The sequence below is a fragment of the Mugil cephalus genome, chromosome 12 (genome assembly GCF_022458985.1).
Source record: "Mugil cephalus isolate CIBA_MC_2020 chromosome 12, CIBA_Mcephalus_1.1, whole genome shotgun sequence".
Taxonomy (NCBI): Eukaryota; Metazoa; Chordata; class Actinopteri; order Mugiliformes; family Mugilidae; genus Mugil; species Mugil cephalus.
The window spans coordinates 8,517,057-8,539,605 of record NC_061781.1 but is presented as its reverse complement, the minus strand read 5'-3'; the positions used below and the strand labels follow the sequence as shown (position 1 = coordinate 8,539,605).

General features: G+C 40.0%; 1 protein-coding gene across 7 annotated transcripts in view; it reads right to left on the bottom strand.

The window, feature by feature from the left end:
- lrp1bb (low density lipoprotein receptor-related protein 1Bb) overlaps positions 1-22,549 on the bottom strand; it is a 262,735-nt gene that overhangs the window by 4,136 nt on the left and 236,050 nt on the right. For 3 of the 7 annotated variants that reach the window (XM_047600953.1, XM_047600957.1, XM_047600955.1), the window contains exons 74-89: positions 22,343-22,486; positions 21,938-22,072; positions 20,543-20,662; positions 20,095-20,336; positions 19,718-19,941; positions 19,188-19,294; positions 17,096-17,212; positions 16,638-16,811; positions 13,654-13,779; positions 12,912-13,076; positions 7,373-7,534; positions 6,636-6,810; positions 6,256-6,360; positions 3,804-3,917; positions 1,588-1,664; positions 624-714 (exon numbers count right to left, since the gene is read on the bottom strand). In XM_047600953.1, the coding sequence (XP_047456909.1) occupies positions 624-714; positions 1,588-1,664; positions 3,804-3,917; positions 6,256-6,360; positions 6,636-6,810; positions 7,373-7,534; positions 12,912-13,076; positions 13,654-13,779; positions 16,638-16,811; positions 17,096-17,212; positions 19,188-19,294; positions 19,718-19,941; positions 20,095-20,336; positions 20,543-20,662; positions 21,938-22,072; positions 22,343-22,486 (2,278 nt within the window). The remainder of the gene's footprint in view (positions 1-623; positions 715-1,587; positions 1,665-3,803; positions 3,918-6,255; positions 6,361-6,635; positions 6,811-7,372; positions 7,535-12,911; positions 13,077-13,653; positions 13,780-16,637; positions 16,812-17,095; positions 17,213-19,187; positions 19,295-19,717; positions 19,942-20,094; positions 20,337-20,542; positions 20,663-21,937; positions 22,073-22,342; positions 22,487-22,549) is intronic. The other 4 variants (XM_047600956.1, XM_047600954.1, XM_047600958.1 and 1 more) reach the window with 2 other exon arrangements.

Sequence of the window (22,549 nt, the reverse complement as noted above, 5' to 3'; positions counted from 1 at the left end):
GATAAATTAACCTATATAAAATAAAATTCATAACATACCGTCATAATTATCATAATAAAAACAGTGACGTGGGGCCTTGCAGGCTATCAAAGAAGGTACATTTCTTGGATTTTAAAAATGTGTTTATTTTTAATCAAATTCGAGGTGTTTCGAGTGTTTCATAATATCTCCTTCAAGCACTTGTTGCAGGTTTGACCATTTTGCCTTAGCCTGGATTTCCAATGAACGCATTGTCTGCGGCGTGTAAGAAACTGACATGATGTCACATGTAGAGTCGGCACACCAATGGGGCTAAGGGGCGCTAATTAAAATTTCAGTGGCACCAAAATCTGCGTTGCTTTTCGGTCTGCAGTTTGCGTCAGCACCGGTGCTATCATGGTACCGAGTATCGGTACTAATTCACACCTGGACTACATACGATTGGCTGGCTGGACCTCAAAGCTGAGTTATAATCAGAGGGTGCGTGCAGAGACCAGAACATGTTGAAACTGGCAAAGAAACATTTTAAAAGAAAAGACATCTCTTCATCTTCAAAGCTACGCAGCGTTCGATCTCCCATCATCATCTGTTGCTGCTTAGAAGCCTCTTTTTTATATTTGCACTTGTATCGTCATTTAACATACCTTTGCCTCCGTCTGCAGATGTAAATACCCGCTACCACCATCACAATCAAGATGACCAAGAGCACCAGAGGCACAATGATAGCTATGCTCCCTAGGGGACGGAGAGAGGAGAGATGTGATCAAAAGGAGACGAGATGGGCTCAGTGAACGTAGCTGCAAAAAAAAAAAAAAAAAAAAAAAAAAAAAAAAAAAAAAACTACCACTGAAAGAGCGTTTTCTGTTCTCACTTTGTACTGGACATTGTGTTCTCTAAGTAAACGGGGCTACACAGCAATATAGCATGAGCTTCGAAGAAATCTAAAAATATATTTGTAAATCATGTACTAATTTTGCCTTACAGTGTTTTCTTGATTTAAAATGAAATGAATCAATTTGAAGACAGAACCATTGTATTGTTAAATCCTAATACACTGGCTGCAGCAGTTCCTCCAAATCAAACGATGAACCTGCGGACTGCAGGCTTTTGTGTTGCAACAAATGGAAAAACCACATGCAAATTGGTTATTTCAGTTCAGCAAATCTTTAGTTAGTATGTCACTCAGAATGTGACATCCAGTGGTGGTGCATGAGTTGGAGTGAGCTTAAACTTGCAAAATCTGTATCTGTGCAAAAGAATTGTGCACAGATACAGGTGAGAGTTAAAGACTTCAATTTTGATGGGCTAGGGAAATTGTACAAGAGATGCACTTTGGACACTGGCATTTTCTTTGTAATTTTAGCTGTCAACCAAAACATACTGAAGTTAAGGTCACATTACCTAATGAATAATGGATTAAAGCGCCTAAAAGTAGGGGACTATATATGAAAATGGTTGTGATTCCTACACCTTTCCACCAATGGATGTAAAACAGCCTAAAATTAAAAAATAAAATGTGTCACTGTCCATAAACACATGCACCGACCTGTATAGATATGTATCCATACTGGACACTAAGATTTTCTAATAAGTCTTTCCAGTTCTCACCTCCGCTCGTATTGTCTGATCTGCTGCTTTTAGGGGCGGGTCTCTCACACTGTGTTCCTGCCCAATTAGCTGAACACCTGAAGGAGGTCAAAAGAAGGCATAAATAAATTATGATCAGCGGACACACTGCTGAGAAAACACGTCTGAAAACATGAAGTAAGGGTGTGATGTGCTGCGGCTTACAAATACAACAAAATATGATTAAGACTTGCCATGAGGTGCTTTTGTCCAACACAAACACAGAACCGCCCGGAGAAAGAACACTATGTACATACATGTTGTGTCCATACACAGTGGGCGTGTGTGTGAATTTACATGTTGAATATTCAGTGCAATAAAAAAAGGAAAAAACAAATAAATCAAAGGATGACAGTGGCACAACAAGTCGTCATCTCGTTTGTGTTCCAATGGGATCCGATGGGCGTGATGTATGACCCTTGTTAGAGGAGGTGAAATCTAATTTCGCACGACAGACGCAGATGGGTCTGTAAAGCATGAGTGATCTGGTAGGTGCGGCAAGGTGATGACAGAATGAAATTATTCCCAATTACATGCACTCAGCTTCAGAACATCACACTATCTAAAATAAGAATGCAGCCCCATACGTACGGGAAGTGAATCACACATTTGTAGGACGAAATGTCACAGCGGCGTGAATTTTAATGGCAAAATTGGGGGCAAGGTGGAGTTTAATCTCCTCGGGGAAGCATAAACCATGGAAAGACTGACTCCCTAAAAGGAAGAAATTCTCTTAACCTGCGTGCGAGCCATTAAACACCAATTTGCAATGGGATGTTCAGGCAAGTAAATTACACGCATACTGTTCGTAATGACTGGTAAATAGCGAGCCATCATGCACAAGTTGCAAATGCACAGACTGATGCCCACATCACACAGACAGTGTCATGTTTTAATTTCCCCTTGGTTCATGTGTGCAGGCGGAGGACTGCATGAGATGGGTGAATGGGTGGCAGTAAGGGGCAACAAAGGTGGGAAGTCAAGTAGCAACTGATAATGTAATAAATAGCTCCTTAAACTAACAAATATAATCAACGCTCAAAGTAAAGGGCATAAGTTTAATATGGATAAATGAAAGGTCTCAAGCTACCGTGCTTAACTGCTGCTATTGCTATACAATATCAATGTCACTCAAAATAACCATATTAATTTCTTAATGGAGTAGTTTGATAATTTCAGAAGCGTTTTAATTATCAGATATTTGACATTTTATTACTTTACATTATGTTGGTGGAATCCCTTAACAAAACAAATGTTAAGAATGTTATGCTTTATGCTTCAGTTCTAGCTAGTTGTGACATATTTGTTTGCTACAAAAATATAATGTTATAATGTTGAACTAACAGCATAGTCCACCAGCCGCTAAGCATAGTGCAAAGAGCCTACAATGCTACTTTCCATATCGAAGTTTTTGGTCTGTGTCTCCACTAGAGGAGCTCTGCACGATAAACAGTAAGAAAGTAAAGAATAACCCTGACTCTTCATCTATTCATTCATCCATTTTTATATGACTTGTTTCAATTAAACAAAGGTTTAAACAGAAGCGTGGGGCCCTTGGAGTCTCAGCTTCACACTTGATGTTTTCTAAATGGCCAGGAATCAGGAGCAGTCAATGCAAAGATGGCGACAACGGTGCCAACGCACATCGCTTCAAAACTGCTTTAGGAATCCTATAGATATGCTGTAGGTGACATTATGGAGGGTCCTTCCAACTTAATATATGCAGTCCATTGGCAGCCCCCAGTACATGGGAGTTGTAGTGTCTGTATTTTGAGAAATCTCGTTATTTGAACCTAGCTACATTTAATATAACATTATATGAAATATGTATATAATATCATTATATACTAATAACATATGCAGTAGGGATATAAGGAAGCACATTAGATCATAATGGTTCCCCTTTTAAACAACATACACCACAAAAAAACTAAATACAATCATGAGATGAAATAATAGTACCAGTTGTACAGTATTTAATGTCCTCACACTGCCTTTCGGTTTACTCTTTTCAGCCTGTTTGACTTGAGTCATTGTTTTATCTTATTACATGATAAGTTGCTACAAGAAAGCCCTGTGACAAACAGCCCATATACTGGACTAAGGCTGAAATGAAGCCGGATGGAGTCGGGGTGGGAGTGTATACAAAGGGGGGTGAGTGGGCTCTGAATACAGCTGGAGAGGTGAGAGGGACCTACTTGCAGCGTGGTTTGTTAAGAGCTGTTAATGTGCACATCCCCTCATTCTGACAGAAGTAATCGCAGGGGTTGGCCAGCTCATCACAACGTTGGTTCTTGAACCCTGACGTGCAGCTGCAAAACATTGCGTTGGGAGTGATAAAAGGGCCTAGAGAACGAACGTATACCGTTGAACTGTTGGCTGCTTGATGAATGGAGACCGACACAGTGAACCCTTTTAGCAGCTCGAGTTACAAGGTGGAATAAGTCACTGTTGTGTCTGCATCAAGCAAATTAGCAAAATAAATCTTATGAACACAAATCACTGCTCACCAAGTGACAGGAGACATCTGTAAGGGAAGCATCTCTTACAGTGGTGTCACCCCTACGATTGTCTTTTCTTTAGCAGTAACAAAGCGATTCTAATGACAAGACTAACATAGATTTGTGTTTAATAGATTTACAAGCAGAGCAAAATGAGACACACACAGAAAGAAAATGTAATTTCAACATAATTTTAAACAGTTGGGTATGTTCAAAATGTCTACAATGTATAAAGGTGCATACGGAGATACACAGCAGACACCGATTGTGCTGTGAAAATCATATTACTACCCAAAACACAGAAAAACATTAGATGCAGCCACATTGTAATGTGGACAGTCCTACCGCCTACGTAAATACATGCCTATATGCACACATAGAGCAAAAGTGAAAGTTCAAACCTCCAGAGGCATGGTAGTTGTTTTTGAAAATCAATCCAATATCTTCTCTTTCTGTTCATTCAAAATGTATGCTTTTTTTTTTTTTTTTTTTTTACCCATAACTTCTAAATGCCACGGCTCCACAAGACAGGTCAAGGGCTTCAAGTCATACATATCTCATACATATCTGTGAAACCAAAAGAACAGCGAAGGGCAAATTCTGTGAGGGTTTTTAGACAGTTTAAAATGTCTTTGCATTCAAGACAAAGCCTGACAGGCAGCATTGAAAATTCCTTCTGACTAGCTGATTGAGTTCCTGCAGAAAAGGTTCCAGCCTAGAAAACGTGTTAAAGAACACGATTTTTGAAAACACGGAAGAGGAAAATAAGGTTAGCCCTCAGTCCAACAGTAAAACAGTATTATTTGATGTCAAAACACAAGATCCAGCATTTAAAGTGAGGTCTGATGGGTTTGTCGCAAATAAAAGTCCCACTTATTATGAGTTTGTCTGGATGTTATTCAGCAATCGATTTCGTCAAAGTCACATTAAATTGCACTACACTCAGAAGATTCATCTGAGCCTCATCTGAGGCTGAAACCTAACTCCTGATATTGGACACACACAATCCAAAAACATCTTTTCAGCTCAAGAAGTGACAAGTAATGCCAGTTACATACTGTGTTTGACAGATTGAGCTTAATTACTTGACCGGCCAAAGTAAGTGAGCTTTTATGCATTATCGAGGATGCCAAAAACATTGCAGAGTTTGCGGAGGTATTTTGAAAATCTCTCTAATCTCCCTTTTTTTGTAGGTGTTTAATGCGAGACTTATCACTTGGCTTTGGAAACCTGTGATGGAATATACATTTACTCAGACTATTAAGGTCAAACATTATGATTTCTTGACACCGACATATCCATCATCTCACATAATCTTCGGTCTTTGCAGCAAATAATAAACCACATTATCAGGATCTGTTAACCTCATCGAATAAGATGGAATCATTTGCATAGAAATTGATTCTATCCCCTGGAATTTGTGAGCAGTGACCGCAAATTTCAATTTAACTACAGCGGACAATGGGCATTTAAAAAAAAGAGAGAGTTAGCTTTTGAAAATGGATTTCCAATTTCCTCCTCGGACAGATTTTTAACACAGCCCAGCATGTGATTAGAGCCAAGGAGGTATTAATTTATGGGCAGCCCTTTGAGACGTCTTTGAGAAAGATTTCCTCTCTGCCAGTCAAGCTTATGTCTCGCACAAGTTTTTTGAGTCTCGTGGCATGTTCACTGACCACTTCTAAAACCTGCTCGTGAAGAGAGTCACAGACGCCTGACATCAGCTCTTAACCGTGAGGAGGAACAGTGTGTTAAGTTCAGAATGGCAGGCTTTGAAGGAGTTGGAAAGCTTTTTTTTTATCTGCTTAAAAACCTTAAGCCACAGTGAAGTGTCACACAGGATAGGATGGTGTACTGGCAGCCAGCCCCCTGCTGTTCCATGGCTTCCACACAGTGACATCAAACCCTTCGCTCTACTTAAGGATTTCTTTCCAGAAGAAGACATCTATCTTGTACTGTTCTCCAAGTAGGGAAATGGTACCCCGTGATGATTTTCAGCTCTCCTTTTAAAGCCAAGCTTTCTGGGGTGCAGAGCCGCCAATTGAATGGAAACAGTAGTGAGAGTGTGAATAATAGTGGAGAACATTCTTTTTTTTTTTCTTCCTTTCCTCGCCCACCCCCCACTTTCACCCATTAAGCAGTGACTTACTGACAGAAAGGCAGGTTGGTGTCAGGGTCCAGGTGACAGGTGCCTCCATTGTAGCAATATCCGTCACACAGCTGACAGCTTGGTGCTATTCTGCCATTTGTGCAGCTGGAAGGTGAAGAAATAATGGATTCTAGTTGAATGCGGAATACTACACTTTTATGAGAAAAATTACTCAGTGGTGGCTTTGTCAAACATGTGCATAATTCATGTCAAGAAGGAGAGCTCACCTGGCTTCTAATTCAGTGACATTACCAGAAACTAAATTGCTTCAGGGTGTGTGGCCCAATAAATTTAGCAAATTCAATCACATCAATTCATCCAGCCAGCAGTCTGTGGGCGAAGCAGTGGACACGGATAGCAAGCAAATATCAAGCACTCACTTGCAAACCACATCTCCTGTCTCCTCGTTAATGAGGCAGGGAGCTCCGTGGCAGCGAAGACACTTGTCCACCTCGCACTTGTTTCCCTCATACCTGGCAGGACACACACACTCCACATAGCCGCTGCTGGATAACGTGCAGGCCTTTGAGTTCACGCAGTAGTGATGACAGATGTCTGTTTCACATTCAGAGATAAAGAGAAAGGGAGGTGCCTAATGAGAAACCGGGAACACAGTTTAAGCTGGTTTGATTAGAATTGTACAGAGTTTTAATGGGACTTAATTATCCACATCAAATGACATCTTTGCCATAGATGAAAACATATCACCCCTTGGGCGAGCAACAGTCGAAAAATACTAATGATGTACGGCTGAAATTGTTTCCCCATAAGCCATTATGTCAAAGCGCTGCAGAAGAAAATACATTATCAGTTCGGTACAGAAACACCCAAAGGTTGTTTAATGGTAGCATTTTGACTTTGTTTATCTGCAAATAGTAGAGGGAAATGTGGTGTTTGTGCAAAGAATCCACTTCAGGGGATTGCTTTTGTTCCCCACTCAAGAGTGTGAACTTTGAAATCTTTTGTTCTATGGTTTTTCCGCAACATAGCCGAATCACTGTTTTTGTTTTTTTTTTAAACAGTACATGATAATGTCCCTCCCGCATGTGCTCGGCGCATCGCGACGATCGTTTGTGCAGCGCGTCTGCTTCCGTGGGGTAATGGGTGCAGGACTCACGATAAAGACAGCGGTCCCCCGTGTATTCTGCCATGCAGCGGCACACTGGCTGGTTCCCCTGAGTGACGTCACATGTCCCCCCATTTAAACAGTAATTGTCACAAATCCTCCTCTCGCAAAAAGACCCTGAGAATCCAACAGGGCAGCGACACGTGGGCTTTCCTGAACAAAATAAGAAGAGGAAGATTAGTAGATCGCGAGAAAGACCAAACACCAACAAAGCATTGATTGCAAAGTCTGTTGAGAAACTTTGATGCATCATTCCACTGAAATTATTAAAACTTAAAAAATATTAAAACACATCAGCGTGGTATGTGCACTGAAATACCTATTCTTTCATTTAAATGAACATGAGCTCCGTCTCTCGTGTGTTGTCTTGGTTACAGCAATACGTAGTGTGGGTTCACAATCTGTCAGTCATAGTTACATGTGATATTGAAATGATCCGCCCACAGCCATCAAGTGCTACACAGAAGCAGCAAAAAGTATTCATAAGTCGTGAGTGGGAAGGCCTTCCATCTGCCATTTTTTAGAGACATATTCATGAGTGGGTCAAGGTGGCTGCCGGCTGGCACCGATGCAGAGAAGCTAAGGTGTCCTTTTTCTTAAGTTACGTCCTGCAGGTCCGTCCGGGGGGATCCCAAATTGTAGCCAGGCCAGATGCAAGTTGCATATAATTCCTCCGGTGTGTTCTCAATGAGCCAGTTTCCTTCCTTGTCAGGCATGTCTGGAATATCTCCAACAGAGAGGTGGCCGGGAAGCATCCTAATCAGGTGTCCAAATGACCTCAACTGACTAAAACATTTTTATATTCACACTTGAGAAAAAAAAAGGCCGCTTATTTCCCAGCTAAGGTACTTCAGCATGAATACAACGTTGGTGAATGAGATAATCAGATGTGTGGAGCCAGTAACCTCTCAAATAACTGACAGACAAGCAACTGGAGTCATGTGTGTTATTCCACCATATATAGCGCTACTCTGCCACTATATTCACCTGCTAGATGCTAGAACGTAGTGTATAGATTGGTATAGGTTGTTGGTTTACAAGGGGGTCAATCAGAGCTTTATCGCTGAAAAACAGCTGCCGGCTGTGGTTGGAGACACAGCACAAGGAGTGTGAACTAAACAGTAAACAACAAACACTAGCTGAAGGACACCGAAATGATCCGCAGAGCTGAGCTGAAGCACAGGGTTCAGTTGATTAATCGTTGTGATACAGCACCACTTACATACGCATAGTGATTTAATTCACAGATATGAATTATGTCACTATCAACTTGAACATGTCACTGACGGAGCTAGGGCCTGTCCGTCAAAATGCAAATTGACGTACATAAACAGAGGTAAACAACCAGTAAGTGAGTTGGAAATACTCCAAAGTAGCCTTCTTTTTTTTTTTTTTTTTAAAGGTTTTAAAGGTAAACTTCCCATCGTGACAAGTTTCCAAATGGACAGACAGGAGAACTACTTAAGGGGCGTTCAGAAACGCTAACAGTTGACAACTGCTTGTGTAGCAGATGACCAGGTTGCCATGGATACAGGTCTAGTCATGTAGGTCACACTACCCCACTTGGTAATTTCACACTCCACAATTCGGTGGTTGGGATAATCTGGGTTTGAGACAGCCATTCACCTTTCATTCCTGTCTCTGTTAACTCGATGACTGTTGGGCTTTTGAGCTTTCTAAAAAGGCAGCAAAAGGCAGCCTTGCTCTGGTGCCCTGCTTAGCACTTGTTTTCTTCTCCAGTTAAAACTCAAAAGGACACCGGCGTATCATTTGACGGTTGGAGTATCTAATACTAGCTAATGTTGCTTGATAAACATTGCTTGAAAACTGCAAACATATTATTTTGTCATCTTAGATGTGAGACATAAATTCACTGCCTGGAATCAGAGCGAATTGACCGGTTTTCATCTTCAATCTGACATTGCATCCATGTTAACCAATTTCTGTTTAGGACAGGAATGGATTTTCCTTGGCTTTTCCTACCCAATCATAAGAGACCTCAGTTTAGCTGAATGTTAGTGAGACAGGGTTTCAAATTTAATCTTGTTCTGATATACACTCTCATATGCCAAAATGTATATATTAGCCTAGTAGCATATTTGAATGATTCTCACTATTTTTAACAAGCACATGGATATTTTTAAAATTTTTTATTGATATTGTAACAGTAAGTCATGACTTATCCTATTAGACTAATGATATACAAAGCATAGTGTGCAACACTGAATCTTCCTTTCAAGATGATTGTTATTAATCCTATAAAAATAACATTCAATTACATAAAAGCAAACATAGCAAAACCTAACAGTGGAACATTTTTTAATTTGGAGGCCTGCCAGCCAAATATCACTAAGTGTATCTTAAGATCCATTACAAAACATTACTTTTAATATGATAAAGGTTCAGATAAAGCCATTGAAGCAACTATGGATAAACTATCACAATACACCACTCAATAAAAACGATGGACCGAGCAATTTACTATAAATGTGTTTGTTCTATTTGGGTCGGCCCTCAGGACTACGTAGGGTCTATATGTAGGATCAAAACAAGAAAGAAAATCAGTGACTGCAAAAAAAAAAAAAAAAAAAAAAAAAAAAGAGAGGTCACATCGAGACCTCTGCACAAAAGCAGAAACACAGTAACCTATTTGTCAATTAGTATGTAACCTATAGCACCTTTGCTATTGCTTCATACAGCTGTAAATGTTTGACTATATGAGGGCTTCAAGGAAATGAAGTTACTGCTTCAAAAAATGCACATAAAAACACACTGTAAACATGGTGCGTACCCTTGTTAGACGTTGGATGTGTTTGCTACTACATAACAGTATTATCAACATCAATCAATATATTTTTGCAATAACACATAGTCCCATTGGAGCAAAGCAGTATAAAACTGGAGACGGTTAAAGGGAGCCAGCCTTTGCCCAGATTATGTGTCACAGTTTTGCACTCACTGGTAATAGAAAGTTCCATTAAAAGTATGCACACTGATTTCCTCAGAGAAACTGGACACCGGCCCCCGGAACATATACAGCAGCTTATATCTGCATCATGTCAAACAAATTGCTCAGCTGCAGCCCTTCTTATTTGACATTACCCCACTAATAATTTGTGGAAACACGATGCGTCAGGAAGAAAATGCTATGTAAGGAGAACCCTTTTCACTTTGGATCATCTCCAAAAAAAATCCCAGAGAAATGCTCTTATCACAGCAGCAGAACTCAAGTGCTGATGGTGTCAGTGAGGACATGTGGCCAGTGGGGGCAGGCGTACTGTGACACTGCAGAAAACCTACTCAGCTAGGTGCCCCGGGCATGTGTTCAGAATCACACACTTTCAAGGTTAACTTCAAGGAAAAAGACCTCAAGACTGACCAAAGTGACACGGCAGATGAAAGAAGAAATAAACAAGAAGAAAAGGCAAAGTGACCTCAAATGAGGCAGACAGTGACTGTTCTGGAAGCTTGCACAGTCATGTAGTCAAATGATTCAATAACAATAATGGTAGGATACACACAGATTCCAGTCGCTGTCAGACCTGCACTGTGATAATGGTACTAAGGGCTGCTCTTCTTATAAACTAAGAAGCCATTCAATTGTATGGGTGTATAAAGATCTTTTTGTTGCCATTAATGTCATGAAAACATACGGAAATAATATATATATATATTTTTTTTGTTTTATCTGTGATTTAAAATTTAAACGTGTGCTTTGCTGCCAAAAGTTCCATTACAATGGTGGTAAAGCAGTTAAAGGCGTCGGATTCAGTGACACCTTCTGCTTTTATAGACTAAACTGGAAAAATTCCAGCCTCTAATTGATTGTGTGCTCGCTATTTTTTGACCCAGTTCAAAGGGTGGTACAGAAATATGGTTTGCACAGGGTACAAGGAGGATGCCGATCACCAGGCATGCATTTTAATTTGAATTGAAATCGACTGGTGATTGTTAATTACTGAGAAAAGAGAAGGGGTTAAAAATGCTGCTTCTACTCCCTTTCTGACTTGGTACGACATTGTTTTTGTAGTTTTGACTGTTTCGATTTATGTGTGTGTTTTCTCATGTTCAAAATAAAGCCTTCATTTATTCATTCATTCATTCATTCATTCATTGAAGGCAGCGCTGGAGAAAATCCATTTTGCTATACTCCCTCTCATCTCTGGTTACTCATTTACACAAATAATCTTTCGCCTCGGAGAAGCCCTCAACGCAGGGAAACCTCGACTGAAATAAAAGGTGCTGCGTCCCTAGCACCACAACAAATATTGTGCCTATTTTCCTCCCAGCTGTCCACCCGAAATAAAAAAAACAGTTCATCATTCCTGGTAGCCTTCTGGACTTAACCGAGAATAAGACTGATAGTCATCAATAGGAGTCATGCATGATCTCCCAGCATGAAGCGTGATTTGCATGCTGTCTTGACAGACAGACCCCGTTTGGTTTAATAAGCAGCCGTGATTATCCTAGCTTCTTCTGGCGTCACGTAGAGCTGTTTTAAAAGTCTAAACAATTTGAAAAAAAAAAATAAGTATGAAAACACTTATTTTCCAAGCCACCGTTTTGATTCCTGTTGGGCAGACATGTTTACCGACCACCAAGAGGAAAAACAAACTGATTTTATTCCAACTTTGAAGACCCTGCCCACATTCTTATCTTCCCGTTTGTTGGCCTAACTGCAATGACTTGTTCAAACTGGAACATATTGCTTGGGTTCTAATTATATTTACTGGATGTCTTTCAGTGAATGCATATTTAATGAATTCAAATCCATTGAATGAGGTTCTGCCATGATAAAACATTTATTTGGAAACACAAGCCACACTTTCCACATCAGGGCCAATTGCTCTGGTAAATGTTTTTTTTTTAATTTTTTTTTTATAAGCAATGGAAATGAAGATGTTGTGGATAATTGCTATGATGGGGCATGATATACAGGCTTTTAAATCAAGCTGAGCACATTTAATAGGGCTGTATATCCTAATTCAATTCCGCTGCTGACATCTCGCCATATTCATGTGCGTTCGCTAAATTGTGGGGTAGACCTGGTTTTTCCAGGAGCCACGAAAGCATGAAAAAAGACCTTGGGTGGAAAGAAGGTTGATGTCTGAGGCTTGTTCGACAGGAGCATCAATGGAAAAACTGCTCAACCGGCAGATGTAATGTGGCAAACTCGAACTAAGGAGAGGACGGTGCGGAAGCATAAAGGGAGACAAATAGGCAGGTAACTTTAAATTGAAAATGTTTGTGGTTTTATCAGCAGGTTTTTGTTGAATATAAAGGATGTCACAGCGAGATCACACCACAAGAACCATCTATTCTTACAGACGTGGATGCCTAGGTTTAGTTTAGCGTTTAGTGATAATATAGTAAACAACAACAGCAGGTAAAATGAATGCTATAATGAACAGCTGGTGGATACATGCAAATGTAAAATATACTTCAATGCCTCGAGGGAGTGGCAGGAAAGTTTGAATAGGAATAATGCTGCAGAGATGGTTTTTGGCAGTGCATTTTTAAGCAGACTCACCCAGGGGTGAGCCCACGCAGGTGCCTCCATTTAGACAGTAGTCCGTGCAGTGGTTGACCTCACAGCGCTCCCCTGAAAAGTCAGGCCAGCAGTAGCACCTCCAGTCTCCTTTCTCGTTGGCTAAGCAGCGGCCTCCATTCTCGCAGGGGGGGCGGCACAGTTCACCTTCACAACAGCAACGCCCATATCACTGACTGTGCTGAAGTGTGCAGAAGTCACATCTCATCTAACAGTGTTATGTCGCTAATGTCGGGCAGCAAGAGCCCCGGAGGTGTGGAGTAAACTGCATGCGGGAGGCAGACTTCTTCATCTTCTCCGTCTCTCAGCTATAAAGTGTTGCTGGAATGGAATTCTAGGTTTTCGGCTCTCTCAAGGCCATTTATAGTGTGAAAACTGTTTCTCATTATCACAGCAGGAGCAATAGTTTTAACGTTTAAATACCATGCTTTATCAATATCACAAAAGGTCCATTTGTAGAGAAGATATGTTAATAACGTGGTACAAGAAATGGCTTAAGTCTCCGGTTTTCCCTGGTCATGACAGCCGTACACTGTGTGAATTCTTCTAATTAAATTATATTAAGGCTTAAAGTTATGCATAATTTAGCGTGCAAACCTAGCTGTCTGTCCAGGCCCATCTTAGCTCTACATCTTTTACTTCAGCATTCAATCTTCTAGCTAAGCTATTTTTTTCATCCAGCAACCATCCCTATTGTGATGTGAAGACACAAGCATCCGCCAACCTGAGACGTTGACGTCGTTGCACGTGCCGTTGACCAGCACCTTCCCCTCCGGGCAGGTACACCGGGCACCCGTCGGGTTGAGCAGACACATGAAGTCACACGACATCCTCAGGCACGGATTCGACGCTGTCGAGACAGAATTAAAAAGCAGCCGAGAAAATGTCAACTGTGGCATGCGAAGAAAAGGACTTTCTTATTTTTATTTGTGAAAACTCTGTCACAGAACACAGCTATTTATTTGAAGTGTTTTAATCTCTGTTGTGAAGAGTGCTATTTCCACGTAAAGAGACACGGCTCTAAATCACATGAATAAACACACATGCATCTCTAGAGTAAATAGTCAACGACTGTGGAGCATTTAAAGAACTGCTTAATTGATTAATTGCTTTTTGCGGAGCTCTTGTTGATGCCGCTCACAGCTGATAGATAAAACAAGGTGAATATCTATATGAAAAAGTGACTCTGAATGAATCAAAATTAACACTGACACAATGTGGGTATTACTGGATTCATCATTGATAATTAGCATGTGTAAGCTGCGAAATAGGCCTGTCAATCAATAATTTAAACAAGAACATGACATTTGACTACTGGTATGGCAGATAAAAATGACAATAATAATAATCCGGATCAGTAAATTGGGCCAGCAATTATAATTACAGGTAAAATTAGTATTTTGACTGATATGATATAACCATATCTACCTTCTATAAAAAGTCACAGTGGTTACAACATTGCTACACATAATTAGTGCTCAGATTTCCTAGCACGAGGATGAAAATCTTCCCAGGAAAAAATCTGAACGGTTGTTAGGGGTTTTGTTGAAGATATCAAGGCTTCACGTCATAGCTTTTTGCAAGCTGAGAGCATCTCCTGCCCACATACTCCACACTACATGCTACGCGGCTGGCCTAATGAGTCTCCGGGGAATGGAACAGCTGCCCTTTAAGTGAAAAACTGACCAAGACTGAGCTGTCTGATGCTCTCCGACCATTAACACCAGAGATGTAACAAATAACTGACAGTGGTTTACCACACAGAGACAGTTAGAGGAAGGACACGATTGTATTGATTGGCTAGTATGGACTTTTTATGTTGCAAACCTAAACCTCTTTTTTTTTTTAGCTGAGCATGTGCTTTTTCATTATTTGTCATAACCCCTTAAGGGCATTAGGTATAATTTGAATACATATGAGTTTCTTAAGTATTCATCACTGTTAACTTAAAAATATTATTATAACTTTCTAACTTTTAATTTTGTATTTTTTTTTTTAAGATTAATAAGTAGAATACTTCTCTATATTTACCTGATCTGAAAACGAATGAGCAAAACAAAAAACAAGTTAAGGCAGGAAAAACGAAGAAAATAAAAAAACAATGAAAAAAAATATGAAAAAAAAAGTTGCAGTAAAAGCCTGGCAAGGCATCACTGAGGACGGAACCAATTATTTGGTGTCCATGCTTTTCAGACCTCAGGCAATAATTGCCATTAGTTTCTTGACAAAGCATTACAACACATATTAAATTTATGATTAGGTTCATTTGTAAAGTAAAATATGGAGCTCTAAATGTGGAGGACTGTGCATATAAATGGTTGTAATTCGTATGGATGTGAATGCCCTCAAACCTTGAGTATTTTTAGTGTGTCCGTTACCAAACATAGACCGCTCAGCCAAAACATTAAAACCACTGACAGGTGAAGTAAATAGCATTGAACATCTTGTAACGATACAATGTTCTGCTGGGAAACCTGCTGGGACCAGGCACCCCCACCCCACAACAATGACAACCCTTGATGGCAGCAGTCATCCCCAGCAGGATGCAACCTGACACGCACGCACACACAAAAACGTTTTAGGAACAACTAAAAAAAAAAAAATGAAAAACACCACAATGTGTTGACCTGGCCTCCAAATTCACTAGATCCCAAATTGATCAATTATCTGTGTGATGATCCACAGATGAGTCCCAGCTGAGGCACAAGGGAGCCATACACAATATTAGGAAGGTGGTCATAATGTTATGCCTGATAGATGTATATGAGTGTAACAACATCTTGTATATGAATATTATATTGCATTGTTTCATAGTCAATTGTCCTGTGGGCTGTTCTCAATATTGGCATAAGTCTTAATAGAATATTTGTTCTGGTCCAACATGTCCCTCTTCCCATTATGGCCTATCCCTAAACAGATTACTGATATTAAAAAAACTAATTCCACCATAAAGTATTGTCATATTCGGTTGCACTATGGTTCATTTAACAGAAACATCAGAGAAGTAGTCCTTGCAAACTGTTTTGTAGAAAGGAAAAAAACAAAACACAAAAAACAAGCAAAAAAACAGTATTTGGTGAGTTATTGGATAAACCATCTGTCTATGAGCAACTTAATTAACATAATGGCCGACAATTCTTGCTGCCTTTGTAAGGGAAACGTACATTTGAATTATGCCACAAGTTAATTGTATGATGTTTGTCATGTTCAAGAAAGTCACAGTTGACAGTTCCTGTCTGGTCTCCATCTCAGTGGACCAGAGACAAGCAAATAGCTGGTAGCATGGGAAGATGGATTGCTGTGTGATCTCGTGGGAATGATGCCACGACATAAGGAGAGAATTGTCAATTTTTAGTCTGCATAGCCTATGCTCATTAGACTTCTACAAGCCCTCTCTAAATTAACCTATTTTTATTAAGACGTCATGTGCACCAGAAATTTACTAACCTTCTAAATTCATACAATCTTGGCTTTTACAGCTCCACTTTATTGCCGTTATTATTCTTCATTCCCTTCCCTTTGAAATACTACAACTTCTGCTATATTCAGTCCAATGTAAGTGGTTAACCAAAAGTTATGTTTAATGTATGGTTAGTTGCTAAGAATAGACGCCGACTGTTTGCTTTGTGTGTGCGTGTAAACTGATTGGCAGGTTTCTTATAATGAACCACATTTAGCACAAACATCATGATGATGAGGACGACTTACCATCTTGCTGTTTGTAACGGTGAGAGATGAAAATATTCGTGGGTTTCTCCACCCCCAGGTTGAGATATTCCACCGACTGTTTTCCATACTTGTGAATCTTAAAGACCTCATGTTTTAGTCCAGTTCCGTAGATATAGTCCTCAAATAAATCAATTCTGTATGGTTGAGAGATCCCTAAAGATCCAGAAGAAGAAAAAAAAAAAAAAAAGATAGCATCAAGCACAGAGTTCTGCACACTTGCAGCTTTGGGATGATGAAAGTTTGTATCCTGTGGCGAGTGGAAGTAAATAGTACATGTTGTGTGGGCAGATTGATCTTAGCACACATTGGAGGCACGCAAGCGATATCCCTGTTGCAATTATTTGATAAAAAAGTTGGGGAAAACCAAAGTGCAGCGTGAATAGTACTTTATGTGTTTAAAAGAAGAAGCTGCACTTTGTTTTCCATTTGGGTTTTACCGTTTCTGTCGCTGATTGTCACCAGAGGGTCCGAGCCATCCAATCTCATGCTCCCTATCTGCGAGAGCTCAGGATCAGCCCAGTAAATACGCTGGTTGAAATAATCAATGGCCAGCCCTGTGGGAGTATGAAGGTAAGAGATTTATTTACCTGGCAAATTACACAATGATCATTGTAGAATTCCTCAATGCAGGACACCTCCTACATATACCCAGGTATACGTAGGAGATCACCTGATCACTGGGAATGTGGAGGCAGGTTTTTTTTTTTTATTTCGATTTCCTTCAGACCGTTTGCATTTACATTAAACATTCAGTATTAAAATGATAAAGAGAGCTGTTCACTGCACTTTCGAAGGCAGACATTAGGCACGCCTATATTACAATTTCAAAGCAGTGAGTCACTTTCACTTTCTCCCAAAAGTCTGACTAGATAATTGAGCACCTGGCTGCAGCAAGTGTGCATTTTTTTTTTGCACCGATGATGAATTCCACTTTCCGTGACCAAGACGGCGCATGGGTCCCTTGAATTAAAGGAGGCCAAAGCAGCTCTTCAGAACTAGATCAGCACTAAGTGTCTCCCTATGGGCATACCAACACATGCTGGGGACAGTAAATTCTCTTTGTGTTGTTTTGCATATACTTACTTGGCATATTAAAGCAGAAACTTTAGACCTACATATATAAGCAAGGTGTTATGACCGGACTGGCTGTACAGGATATAAATTATAGTGTGTATGCAACAAACGCTGTATACACAGATGCATACTACAGTTATCTTCTGAGTTATTTTATAATTCATACAAAAGAAACCTTCTTGTGGTTACCATGCAGCACTATAACTAGATCAGTAAATCTCACTTGACAAATGTGTTAATAACCACTGGTGTAAAAAGCTTTCATTATTTAACACTGCTTTGTATATTCAGGAACTGGATATAGAAAGCAGCAAGCTGACTTACACAAACTGACTTACATTTTAGTATTTTCCTATTAATCTTATTAAATTATTCCTAATAGCCCATTCTTTTTATATTGTGGCCTGTCTGTCTCTCAGCTGAGGTGCTCCTGGCAACGTAACATTTCATATTTTCATATTTCAGCCATGTCTTGTTGCTGGAGTCAAAGAGATTGCCTTCATAATTAAAACTGGAGGTGGCTGAAGCTTGGAATATATTGTAGTCACACTGTTGCTTTAGCCAGTCACATTTCCAGTTAGTATTCTTACACCTTCTCTGTGGCCTACGGTAGCATCAGCGTTTTTGCGTTCTCAGGTCAGAGAACCCCTGAGCTAGTGGCTGAACTTCACCTGTTGCAAGCTGCTCAAGCAAATCATCCCCATTGTCAATTTGATGGCTACTTTTCAAACTCACGATGGCAGAAGGAGAAGAGGCTGTCGATTTGGTTGAAGAACTTCTAAGAAGGACATTTTCATGGCAGACTTTCCAGGAGAAGGTCGACTAATCCTGGAGCTAACTAGCCTGACCAGGCAGGAGAAACTTTCATGACAGCAACTGTGGGCGCTACCCTTGGGTAACAGGCTCCAAGGAGAACTCTAAATTGTTTTTAAGTTCTTGTGAGTAAAATGAGTTATATATACATCTTTTGTATATATTTGTGCCATTTTATTGGGTTGACATTGATGCTGTTGCTGAATTCGATGTATGTGTTGTGGAAGCTTTGGCTACAATGAGTGAGAGACTTGACTGAATTGTCCTAAGTGAGTTTCCTAAGCAATGGCATTCATCTTACTATATGAGATACCCGTCTATGATGCAACATCCAGTTTTATTGCATATCTTTATGTTGTTTATGGTTTCTATAGCAGTGGGGTCATAATGATCACATTAAGAGTTGTTTTGAGTACGGCCTAGGTGAAAAATGTTTGATCGTTTGATTTGTTCAAAGATGAAGAATTGCGATTGTGCCAATGATATTGTGTCACTTTTTTCAAAGACAGTTCAGAATCCAGGAGATTTAGCAGGAACATTTCTGCCCTGCTTCTGAGATGACATCGAAAATGCATTTAAGTGCCTTTAATATATAAAAGATATCAGAGAAAAAAATAAAACAAGAATCAAAGAAACGTCTACCAGTGGGTCTCCTTAGGTTCTTCTCCAGGAGGACTCTGCGTAATGAGCCATCCATGGCTGACTCTTCTATGTGAGCGTGATCGCCTATTACACTCCAGTACATCATTCTGCAAAACACCAAGAGAAATTTGGCTTGGTTACTTCATTCTGAAAACCGATTAAACACGACGACAAACTAATGCATGATTAGACGGTCTGTGACTGATGAGGACGTTTGGAAAACCTAAAGATTAATTGCGAGAGTGATGCATCATGAGCTCATGTGGGTGAGGTAGCTTTAGCGTTTCTTGATGGATCTGGTGTGGTAATGTTATGTAACTGATTAACCCACTGAGCTGACTAATGGAGTAGTTTAGTAGTTTGGTTACATTTTAAATGAGTATTAAACCAAGCTAAATGGAAATGCTTTAATGTGGGAAATCCATACGCTAGCAGAAACATATGTAGACTCGTTCTAATAATCACACTGCTGTCTACACTATAAATATATAGTCAGCAGGAGAAAGACGCTAGTGATGCACTCAACTAACCCTCTGGCTGGGTTGACAGCGATGGCGTATGGCTCTCCCGCTATGTCCGTAATCAGGCGGGTGCAATTTGGTCCCTTTAGTTGTCCTACGTTTATGGAATATCGTAATTTAGTCCAGTGGGCTGTGTAATAACTGAACCAATGCATCCGAGAGTGATCAGTCCAATAAATGTTGCCTGTGATCCAGTCAGCAGAAATATCTCTGGGACGACGGAAGTCCGAACACTGCAGGGGGACAACAGTCACAATGTCAGGTCCTCTATTCAACTTTTGTGCAGGCATTCTCTAAAATGTGTGTCTTTTGTAAGAAATTGCCCCTTAGCAGTAGAAAACAGTTACAGCATTTCTGAAGTTGAAATAACGCAACCAAAAACGTACAATGTTTCGGACGTTTGCTTTAGATGGACTTCTGTCGAGGGTGTCTTTGTAAAAAATTCCACCAGGGTTAAACTGGGTAGCCCAAATAAACTTTTGGTGGTGGAACAGGGCGTCCATCCCGATAATACGGGCATTGTCCTCAATGTGAGTGAGCAGTTTGTGTCCATGGCTGTGGTTAAATGGATACATAAAGCTTCGGATTTCGGTGTCATTAGCTATGTAGAGCACTCGATCTTCTGGCCCTGCACCGAGTTATCCACATGTAAAAAGAAGAAAGGAAGAAGAAAGGAAAATTGGTTAAATTCCATCTTGGGTAGCAGGACAGCAGTTTAAGCCAAAGTATATACAAATACATTTTGCTACATTATCACACATTTTACAGTGACATCAGATCACCAAATTAGCATGAACAATAACGAATATTTGATAATAAACTTTAGGATCATACCTTTTGCTACACAGTTGCCGTTGGTCTCCTTGTAATTCCGATCACATGTGCATTTAAAAGATCCTTTAGTGTTTGTGCAGTAATGAGGACATGTGTCAAACTGCATGCATTCATTTATCTCTGGAAGGAAAAGAGACAGTGAGTTATGTTGGACATAGGTTGCTTTAGGTTTTCATAATGCTTATTTATTAATTTTTTTTTAATTTTTAAACCATTATTTCATACTTTATACGAGTTAATGAGAAATGACTGATGAATAGATTCCAGTAGAGAACGACCAGACCTTGGCCACGAATAGATATACCCAGAGCATGTTAATAATGAGCAAGAATAGAATTATGAACTTGAGTTCAGTTTTGCCATAATACTTCTCAGAATATGCATGCAGTTTGTATTTGAAACCAAGCAATAAAAAATGCACAAAAAGCCATTAATTGAGAATCAGGCACTAGATCACATGGTTGACTAAATATTAAGCCCTAATTTTAAGCCAATGTGCATGTTGATATTATTGTAAATATAAGATAACATCATTGCTTTGTATATACTTCCACAGCAGGTGTATGCAGGGTCTATGTCGAAGCCTATGTGAGTTGCCTATGCTGCTGTAAGCACTAGTGCTAGTGGGCGGCTAGTAAGCAGTGTGACATGTCTTTGTGCACTTTATACAGTTGCAATTGCAGTTAAAAATGCATCAAAGGGGGGATATTCTGTGCTTGTCTGCACACAAGGTCTATGGTGTACCTTTAGCTTAGATGGGAACAAAAAGATAAATCTAGTTTCAGTTTGACATTTTTTCATATGACACAACTACCCTGTACAGTCTGAACAGATGCATTCAGTTCTTATGGTATTTTCAAGGGGGCAAAATACTCATGTTGTCTTTATATTATTATGTCTGTAAAGATGTAAAGATTCTCAGTCACAATTCAGTCGCTATTTTATTTATTTTTTCCCACGTTTAAACTAAAAAAAAATGAACCTCATATGTGTTCTTAATGAGCAAAGGAAGAAGACCAGGCCAAATGTTTTCTGTTCATCTAGACCATGATGTTAATCATAGGGCCAGATTGGACCCTCTGGCAGGCTGCTTTGGTCCGTGGCATGAATATGCACAGTGTGAAAATAACATTAACTCCAAGTTTTCAAAGATATTTGTACACTAATTTGTCCACTAGGGACTGCTTTTTTTGCTCTAAAACAAAGGGAAAGATCCGGAGCCGTCATTATTTATACTGTAGGTTATGCTATTATGTTACATGACCCCTTTGAGATCAAATTGGGCTGTACGTGACCCCTGGAACTAAACTGAATTTGACACCCTTAATCTAGAGCCTACTGAGCCAGAATTCGAGATCCTTTACTCTTAAATGGATGGAGTTGGTGGAACGTTACCTTCGCATTGGCCTGTTTTTTGGTTCCTCTTAAAGCCGTGTTTACACTGGCATACCACATTAGCATTCGTCTGGTTGCAGATTGCGTCCTCTCCACAAGGATTTGTTTTCTTACCGCACACATCTTCGCTGGAAACTACAAATAAAGACAGGACTTTGATTACACATCAGTCCTCCGCATCTTAGGACACCTGCTGGGCTTTTCTTTTGATGTGCAAAAGCCAAAGGGGCATTATCATCTTTCATTTGCTGCACAACACACCTCAAACATTGGCATAAATATATTACCATGAATAAAAAAGAAAAAAAAAATCACGTCTAAAATGAGGAGGACCCAACTACCTGACATTTTACTTTCGAATGCTTCTTTGATCTGTTCACTCGGGTCAACTCTCGCTGTACTTACATGCCTTGCAGTCTTGCTCATCTGAGCCGCCATCACCGCAGTCATTGAAGAGGTCGCACTGCAGCTGGACTGGAATGCAGCGTCGGTTGCTGCAGGTGAACTCTGTCTTCCCACAAGGCCGAGGTCTCCCCGCCACCACCTCTGCTTCACATAGCGCACATGGTGTCAGTTAAAAGAAGATAATAACGCGAAACTCAAACCATAAAG